At 36.6% G+C, this 9,101-nt stretch overlaps 2 protein-coding genes across 3 annotated transcripts; one reads left to right on the forward strand and one right to left on the reverse strand.

Moving 5' to 3' along the window:
* Nucleotides 1–3,563: 3,563 nt before the first annotated feature.
* On the forward strand, nt 3,564–7,527 carry LOC121203142 (beta-glucuronosyltransferase GlcAT14A). Of its 2 annotated transcripts, none has more exons than XM_041079758.1 (4): nt 3,564–4,373; nt 4,469–4,544; nt 5,010–5,125; nt 6,733–7,527. In XM_041079758.1, exons 1-4 carry the CDS (start codon nt 3,782–3,784, stop codon nt 6,954–6,956), a joined length of 1,008 nt encoding a protein of 335 aa, XP_040935692.1. In that variant the 5' UTR covers nt 3,564–3,781; the 3' UTR covers nt 6,957–7,527. The 2 variants fall into 2 exon arrangements, with proteins under 2 accessions (XP_040935692.1, XP_040935691.1); XM_041079757.1 differs by having other exon boundaries at nt 6,970–7,527.
* A 106-nt stretch (nt 7,528–7,633) lies between these two features.
* LOC107915070 (uncharacterized) lies at nt 7,634–8,746 on the reverse strand. The gene is made up of 4 exons (XM_016844183.2): nt 8,325–8,746; nt 8,183–8,219; nt 7,961–8,082; nt 7,634–7,846 (listed from the first exon to the last, which is right to left on the reverse strand). The coding sequence occupies exons 1-4, from the start codon at nt 8,634–8,636 to the stop codon at nt 7,784–7,786; spliced, it is 534 nt and encodes a 177-aa protein (XP_016699672.2). The 5' UTR covers nt 8,637–8,746; the 3' UTR covers nt 7,634–7,783.
* Nucleotides 8,747–9,101: the final 355 nt, after the last annotated feature.

A 9,101-nucleotide genomic window follows, 5' to 3' on the forward strand; every position in this document is an offset into this window, starting at 1 on the left:
TGGATTTAGCTTGGATGGGTAATCCGGTTAGGGTTTGAATTTAGCCTAGATTGGTAATTCAAATCCGAGCTCATTAAGGGTGTTTCTCGTAATAGGGAACCATTTAATAATTGTTGGTTTCCTTATCTATCATGGATGCATATTAAACACTTGGTAAGTTTACTTTCCTGTTATTCAAGCTTATTAAGCATATAAATGCTTACCCCTCTCTTTTTCCCTGTCTCACAGAGCTCGAGGACTCATAAGGACTAGAAGACAATTAGAGAGTCAACGCACTATCAACTAGACAAGCTTTGGTATAAAGACATTTCTATTTTGTTCTATGGCATGTATAGGATTTTTGAATATTTTGTTATATGTGTCATTTGCTTTGCCAATTGAAGGCATGTAAAAATGTGTTTATTTCTTTGTATATGGCCATGAAAATTGGCTTAGTTGAAGTAGGCTATGACCTACGAATCTATGCATGATTTTATTTACATGTGATGGGTTGTTACCAATTGGCAATGAGTGGCATGAACGAGCCAATTTCGGACGAATTAAAGTGAGATGGAAACCCATAAACACTAAATGGGAAATAACCTTTCATGTATGAAACCAATGATATGAGGTTTCCATACAATAAGATTCATCAAAGATTTACAAATGCATAGTCATGTTTTATTTCGAAATTTGATGACCATTAAGTATAGATGGTAGAAAGGGTGGCCAAAGGCTTTTAAAATAGCCTATTAGGGTCTACATGGTTAGACACGCGGGCGTGTGTCTAGGCCGTGTGTGACACATGGTTCCTTCCTATGGGCGTGGGCTTGCGTGACACACGGTTCCTTCCCATGGGCGTGGGCTATGGCCGTGTGTCCCCTACACTTAAAATTTTAAATCAATAGTGCACACGAGTAGGCCACACGGGCGTGTGTCCCTGCCGTGTCTAAAAGACAGTGTTGCCCACTGGCAGACAGCACGGGCGTATGCTATGGCTGTGTTGATAAGTCAATGTTGCACACGGCCGAAGGGCATGGGCATGTCCCAAGTCACACGGGCGTGTGTGACCACACAGCCCACTCACGTGGGCATGTGATACTTCAAATTAGGGAAGTATTCCTAAGATATCCAGGGTTTGTCTGACATTCCTGGTTTTGTCCGAACTGCCTTAGGGTGTGTCTAGGGCCTCATAGACCTATATAAGGGATGAGTTGTTTGTAGGTGAAAAGTTTTAAATTTGAAGTAAAATCAGTGACCCAAATTGGTACGATTCAAAATGTAAAGTTTCGGTGATACCTCGAATCTTATCCCGATGTCGGGTACGGGTGAAGGGTGTCACAGGTAATGGCTATGTGATGTTTATTATGAATTGGTAATTTGACTACCATATGGTTGAAATTTGGAGATTTGGTATGCATGTGATTTGAGGTAAGAAAGTGCATATATGAAGTTAATCATTTAGGTAAAATTGTGAATGTGAAATTGGCATGTCTTGTATAGGCGAGTTATGATGTTATGAGCATTATAGTTCTTGGTATGAAAATAGCATGAATTAGACTTGATTAAGATTGGTTGGAATGCCTATTTATGCCATGTTATGTGCCATTTGGATTCTATAGGTGAATACAAATTTGAGTGAGAAAGATGGCTTAGTAAATAGCCTATTTTTGTCCACACGGGCAGAGACAAGGGCATGTGTCTCAGCCATTTGTGACACATGGTCAGGTGACATGGCTGTGTGTCCCTTGGTGTTTAATTAGAAATCAAGTCAGTATGCTCCACACGGCCCAGCACACGGGCGCGTGACTTGACCATGTGGCATAAGTCAATATACCTACAGTTTTGGCACGCCTAGCACATGGCCTAGCACACGGGTGTGTGAGGCTAGTATGAAGGGCACACGGGCTGGTCACATGGGCGTGTGGTTAGCCGTGTGACTCAAGTCAAGAAGTTACATGGGGTCGGACTTGGAATGGGACACGGGCATGTGATCCCATTTCGAATGCCTACACGGCCTGTGACATGGGCGTGACTTTAGCCGTGTTAGACACGCGGTTGGGCTACACGGGCGTGTGTCCCTTGTATTTTGAAAAATTTTCTAAGTTTTCTAAAAATTTCTTGAGTTATCGGTTTAGTCTCGAACCACTCCTAATGCATGATTTGGGTCTCGTAAGCTCGTATTAGGGACGATATGAATGATTGTGAATGGTTTATATTTGGAACGGAAAAATTGTATGTGAATTGTATGTTTATTTGTGTAATAAGTTCAATAAGTCCAGTAATGCTTCGTAACCCTATTCTGGCAATGAATATGGGTGAGGGGTGTTACAGATATGACTGTTGCTAAATATGAACGTGAATTTTTTCGACTCAGTAAGTATGCTCAAGAATTCATATCCACTTAAACCGAGATGTGCACCCGGTTTGGATGGGGTTTACATGAAGACATTTAGATTCTTGTTTGAGCTTTAGAATTAAAAGAAATTTTTGTGTTATCAGAACAAGCTCAGAAAATGGAGGAAATGAGAAATGAAAAGAAACAGGCCAAATCTAAAAATAAGGATACTGTGAAATGTAGCATGACTAGATCCTTCCCGACTCCCTTGTCCAAGTGAACCAGATTTTTCAGAAGTCAATCTTTCGCCTCTACAAGGAATTCGAGAAATGACATGTCCATGCAGAATTATTAGAGAAAACAACAGGGGTAAGCATAACGAATGCTTAGTAAGTCCATAGGTATTTAGACGAAAAACTTAACTCAATTTACAATTAACCATATTAAGTTATTTAACTCGATAAAGTTTGCCTAATATAACAAATCACAACAATAAGGTGAGCTTTAATACATAATCAATCATATAATGTATCAACTTTATAACATACCAATACATATCATTTCGGTAATCATACTTGTATATCAAAGCTACATATATTCAAACCATTCACTAATACCATATTTGAACATCACTTACATTTTGCATCATTTTCATATCTTATTTCATATTATCAGTATTGCCCGATGAAATTCAGAAAGGCTCGTATAAACTTTATGATATTTTAGTCTTTTTATTTTTAAAAAACCCTCAAACAAAAGTTTACATGTGATTGGATTTGACCCCTTGCTATTTAGCTAAATAAAATATTAACTTTACTACTGAACCAAAACTTTATTTTAAAACAATATTTACATTTAAATTGTATTATTACTTCCAACAATTGTGTATATTGATAATGTAATTATTGAGTTGTTATCATACTATGATAAATAATTATAGTGTATTTAATATTATTAATGTATTTACATGTTTAAATTTTATTTTACTCATAATTTAATTCATTTTTTATTTTAATATTGTACATATTTCATGTATTAGTATTTATTAGTCTCAAATCATATATTTTATTATTTATTGTATACTATTTTAAGCTAATATGTGTTCTAAATACGTAAATTTTCATTTTAATATAATAATTTTTTTATATGTTTGAATTAATTTTAAGTTGTACCTTTCTTTATTTATTATATTAAACTAACATGTGATTTTTACATTCATATATGAAAGCTGGATGTTGAGAAAAAAGGGGAAGCTTACATAAGCTCCTCACTAGACCGTAAATAATAATTTTCTAAATCGATCTCATTGTTATTGTCTCTTTTTTTTTTTTCCTGAAAAGATGGGAAGAGTTTCTCTAATCACAGTTAAGTTTGGGTTATTTGTTTAAGAATTATAGGGGTGGTTGCCCACCCAAACAAAATACAAAGTGACAGTACTTCCAAATCCAGACATTTGCCGCCAGAATGCACCACCACCCAAAATCGCCGCCATTTACACCTTCCACCACCGCGACAATCACCCTATCTAAAGATAACTCGAAATGCACTCCGTACATAATCTTAGCAAGCTTCTTCTTTTCCCTCCTCTTTATCCTCTCTCTTCTTTCCACTTCCACTTCCGCCTCCCAATCCTTACTCACAATCCGACGCGACCCGTCTCTCTTCCCAAACCGCCCCGTCTCCCTAACCAAGATCCCTTATGGCCCCACCCCTCCCTCCATTGCTTACCTCATTTCAGGATCCGCCGGCGACTCCGCTCGGATCATCCGCCTCCTCCTCGCTACATATCACCCGAGAAACCATTACCTTCTTCACCTTGACCTCTCTGCCCCGCAGACTGAACGTGATCGATTGGCCGTCACAATCCACTCGGTCCCCATTTTTAGAGCTGCCCAAAATGTGGACGTTATAGGTAAAGCAAATTATGCTTATCAAAGAGGGTCTTCCACCGTGACTTCTACGCTTCACAGTGCCTCCATTTTGCTACGCTTGTCTTCCAAATGGGATTGGTTTATCTCTCTCAGTGCTGGTGATTACCCGCTTGTTACTCAAGATGGTAATCCTGAACTTTTGTTTTGGGATTTCTTTTGGATTTTAGTGTTCTGTTTTCCTTTTGCTGGATTTTATTTCTGGGTATTTATGACGTTGCAGATCTTCTTCATATTCTGTCATACCTTCCGAAAAATCTCAATTTTGTGAATCACAGCAGTTACATTGGCTGGAAAGAGTATGTTAACTTCATCTCTAATTCACGCTTCTTTTGCAAACTGCACACATGGATACAAAATCAAAGTAGTGTCTCCGTAGGAATTGATGTTACAATTCTGTCATTCCTTCAAATTAATCAAATTGTGATTTTACTTTTACACAGAAAGTTTATAGCAAAAACAACTACAAAACCAGACAAAATTTACTTTAAGAATATGTGTAATGTAGTGTCTTCGTAGGAATTGATGTTACAATTCTGTCATTTCTTCAAATTAATCAAATTGTGATTTTGCTTTTACACAGAAAGTTTATAGCAAAAACAACTACAAAACCAGACAAAATTTACTTTAAGAAGATGTGTAATGTACTTCCCATCACATTATGTTCTTTTAAACTTTTTTTCCCCTGGTTAGTAAGTAGGGCGATTTAAGTTGGTGAATTCTGACTAATATTAGTCCTATGCGTGGGGTGTTACTTATTATAGGTCCAAGAGATTGAAACCGATAATTGTTGATACGGGGCATTACCTTTTGGAAAAGGATGAGATATTTTATGTTACTCAGAAGCGGGTATTGCCTAATTCTTTCAGGTTGTTTTCAGGTATGTGTTTATGCCTGACTTCTTCTTTATGTTGCAAAAAATGGGTGAAATTCATGTGTACGGTTTACATTCTTAATTACTGGAGTAGCTAGATAATGAACCAAGAGAGCTTGATTTAGTCTAGTGGACCTGCAGTATGGAGATGATTAAGAATGTGATTTGAATTTGTAGTTTTCTGTGTGAAATCATAAAATTCCATGATATCATAGTGTGTTTATTCACGATCTTTAAATCATCTAGTGGAGGTGCTAACAAGGATGTTATTTCTGGAACATATGAATCTTAGGACCTATCAGCTTGAAACCAACTTTTATTCCTTCAGACCTGATCTTATCATTGATCTAATTATAATCTTGGAGGAGATCTAAAGAACATTTACTCATCAGGTAGAAACTGGTTGTTTCTGTTCTTGCAAATTGAGTAGAAGTTGACATTGCGGATTTTGAGTGAGAGGGCAATCTAGTAAACAAGAGAGAGCATTTGCATTCAGAATATCAAATTAGGATATGGGTCAAACCTAGGAAGTTACTGGTAGTTTTCTCATGGTGTTGGCATAGTTTCTGTAGTGAATGCATCAATTTCAATCCAGCTTCAGAAAGGAATATAGTTCAGAGAAATAGAGGGGGAACTGGGGAGGGGAAAGGATAGAGAATCCAGCGTAGAAATGTCTGTGGTTGACATCCCATTTCAAAGGAACAGAATGCTTTGTAGAAATAAACTTGTTGAGAGAAGTGAGAGAGAGGGAGAAGGAAAAGCAATAAAAATTTGAAGTTTGAAAATTTTTGAAGCCTTTAGGTTTGAACATAGATATATCCTCTTTGCCAGATTTTGAATTCCATCATTTTGCTTTGTGTTGCTGGTTGAAATTGTCATGGACTGTAAAAGTAATATCACTAAAAACAATTTTATTTATTAATTGAGAAGATTTTAGGAATTTAAATTGATCTTAAATTATAGGCCTCTCCATGTTTAGGTAGTGCGGCCTGAGCTTGGTGCATAAAGGCAGTTTTGTCTGCACTCTCGGCAGAACTTTAAGGATAGATCCATTGGGGAATGGCCTAATGTGCTATTTACCTACTAATCCATCATGCGTGTGCTGGTTATAAAATTTCAATACATGATGGCAATTTGCTTGAATAAAAGTTAAAAAGGAAAAGAGTAAAGAAATAGAAAAAGGAAACATTCCATGCATTTATTACCAAGTTGTGAGGTGGAGCCAATTAGAAGTAGAAGCAATCTTTTTCTGCTCTAAAAGAAAGCCTTGCTACCATCTTGCCTTGTAACTGAAATCGTAAATCTATCCACTTGTTAGACATTGAAAGATGTTTTGAGACTGTTGTAGGAGACTGCATATGTTCCATGCATCTTTATACAGCATTAAAGGTCCTCATTATGGCAAGAGTTGTTTGGTTTCCATCAAATACCAAATATAGATGTCCATTCAACTACTCTTAAATGGCTTTGGAAACAATAATCAATTCTGACAAGATTACTTCCTTTGTTGTTTATTTATAACTGGTGTAGTCATACAAGGTAATATATGCAGTTCCCTTTGTTGAGAAGTTTTTCTGCCTGCTTTGCCAAACTAGAGATCCCATCTTTTGCAGGTTCAGCATTTGCAATGTTAACTCGTAGTTTCATTGAGTTTTGCATCCTTGGTACAGACAATTTTCCAAGGACTTTGCTAATGTATTTGGCAAACATGCCTTATTCCTTCACCAATTATTTCCCTACCATCCTTTGTAACTCTAAGTTCAAGAGCACTGTTATAAACCATAACCTCCAGTATGTAGCCTTCAACATGTCCTCTTCGAAGAAGCAGCTTTCCTAACATGATCTTGCAGAATTTAATGCTATGATTCAGAGTGGAGATTCCTTTGCAACACAATTCAAGTTTGATGATCCAGTGCTTGATCATATTGACCGAAAAATTTTGAAACGCAAGCCTGGCAGAGTTGTGCAAGGTGGATGGTGCTTAGGCATTCCTGCAAATGACACATGTTCAGTATGGGGGGATGCTGATATCTTGAGGCCTGGTAAAGGAGCAAAAAGGCTTGAAAGACGTATTGTTAAGTTACTTTCGGGTGATAGGTTTCGGTCCCTGCAATGTCTTGACAGATGATCTGAATCAACCAGCTTTGAGACATGAAATTGCAAAAGTAAAAGGTATAACGAAAACCAAGACGAATTGTGTTTCCCCCGGGGAGTTAACCACGGACCCTCGCATTCTTTTTAGGAGCATTCCATTTCATCAAGCACCTAGTTGTGCTATTATATTTGTATAGTAATTTACGATTCATTTGTTATTGTACTAATTGATATTGAAAGTAAATTCAACTAGTACGGTATTGGGTACAAAGTATGTTCACTATTATAAGTTAATCATGAGAAAGTTAAGTTTCTATCCCATGTTTGTTTGGGAAATTAGGCCAGTATAATTCAATAAACAAACAATCATGAAACGTATCCTGTGATTTATTGTTAATAAAATCATTGAAGAAAACGAAATGAAAATCACATAGTTTATAAATTAACGGATTAAAGTCTTTTTCCCTCTAGAGTTGAATCCATTGAGCTGCAAAAATAGTAATAATAAAAAAAGGGCCTAAACTGAAAGCAACTAAAATGAATAAACGACCCTAGGGTCATTTCAGGGTCTCAGAAGTTTTCAGGGCTGTCATCTAATTGTTTCTCATCTTCAATCTCAACCTCCAGGATTTCCTGACACGGAAATAGAAACAATTTCAACAAAAAATTGCCTGCATGCAACCCATTACAAAGGCTTAAGCTAACAATAATTATAGTGATGAAATTAAAAAGCAAATGTTGACTAACAGGGATTCTCTGCTTCAAATAATTTCCGACTCTGGCTACGACTGTAGTACGTTTGTGCCAAAATCGACCCTTGAGACTAATCTTCACAAAGGGTCCATCCAATTCCGATAATTCAACTTGACCTAAACGTATTTCCATTTTAAAATTCATAAAACTGCATCAACACATGTTTAAGATTGCTGAAAATAAAAGTCATAATGTACCTTAAGAAGAGTCAGTCACCTGTTATGCCAACCTCTGTGTCAAAAAGCTGAGCAAGCTGCAAAGCCATACATTCCCAGTTTGCAAAAATGGAAAGGACGATAAGATAAATTTAACAAGGATAGGATTATAATTCAGATGAAAGAAAAATAAAGAAACTTGCCTCTACACGGGCATCAGCTAAGACAAGTTCAATATTTTCCTCTGTCAAATCCAATGGCGGAAGTGGAACTCCACCACCAGATGCTGCTTTTAGCGGCCGTAATGATTTTGATTGTGATGATATCCGGCTAATAATGTGTATATTAATGGATGATGGTCTTTGTTGCTGTAACTTCACCCCTGCTGGCCTGCTTCTTGGTCTTGCTCTGCCTGAGATTAGGCCACCAGGACCGGGAAAAGTGACGGCTGCTGTTGATGCTACCATTGTTTTGGATTGGTAATAACAGTGGGAAACTAGCAGATCCTTCGACATCAGCCTTTTTCCTTGTCTTTTTAGAACTTCGAGTTTGACAATGGATAAGGATGTTGTCACGTGGTTATTTCGGGACCATTCAGTTTATAACAACTAACAAATCAAATCATATAGAAGGACCAAACACAAAGGTGCCAAAGGTAAAAGTATTGCTGGCAGGTATTAGGAGTTTGGATGTATTTTATTTTTTTAGTAAAAAAATGAGTAAACTAATTAATGAATGTTAGATAAATGAGTAAATTGATATTTCTTTGGAAAATTTTATCTATTTGTACATTTAAAAATTAGCGTGATTAACGGAATAATCAAACAATAATATATGACGTACTACATGTACCTTATTCTAACATATAAAAATTAATTTTTAATAGTAAAAATGAATGAAACTTTTAATAGAAGAACCAAATTGCTCTTTGACCTAATCTATAGGGATTAATTTACCTATTTTTTAAATAGAGAAGACAA

The sequence above is a fragment of the Gossypium hirsutum genome, chromosome A10, assembly GCF_007990345.1.
Source record: "Gossypium hirsutum isolate 1008001.06 chromosome A10, Gossypium_hirsutum_v2.1, whole genome shotgun sequence".
Classification (NCBI taxonomy): domain Eukaryota; kingdom Viridiplantae; phylum Streptophyta; class Magnoliopsida; order Malvales; family Malvaceae; genus Gossypium; species Gossypium hirsutum.

Coding starts and splice junctions, on each gene's coding strand:
- LOC121203142 (XM_041079757.1), top strand. CDS start 3,782: ATGCACCACCACCCAAAATCGCCGCCATTTACACCTTCCACCACCGCG. Junction 4,374..4,468: donor CCCGCTTGTTACTCAAGATG/GTAATCCTGAAC, acceptor ATGACGTTGCAG/ATCTTCTTCATATTCTGTCA. Junction 5,126..6,969: donor TTCTTTCAGGTTGTTTTCAG/GTATGTGTTTAT, acceptor ATGATCTTGCAG/AATTTAATGCTATGATTCAG.
- LOC107915070 (XM_016844183.2), bottom strand. CDS start 8,636: ATGTCGAAGGATCTGCTAGTTTCCCACTGTTATTACCAATCCAAAACA. Junction 8,220..8,324: donor TAGCTGATGCCCGTGTAGAG/GCAAGTTTCTTT, acceptor ATGGCTTTGCAG/CTTGCTCAGCTTTTTGACAC. Junction 8,083..8,182: donor CACAGAGGTTGGCATAACAG/GTGACTGACTCT, acceptor AAATACGTTTAG/GTCAAGTTGAATTATCGGAA.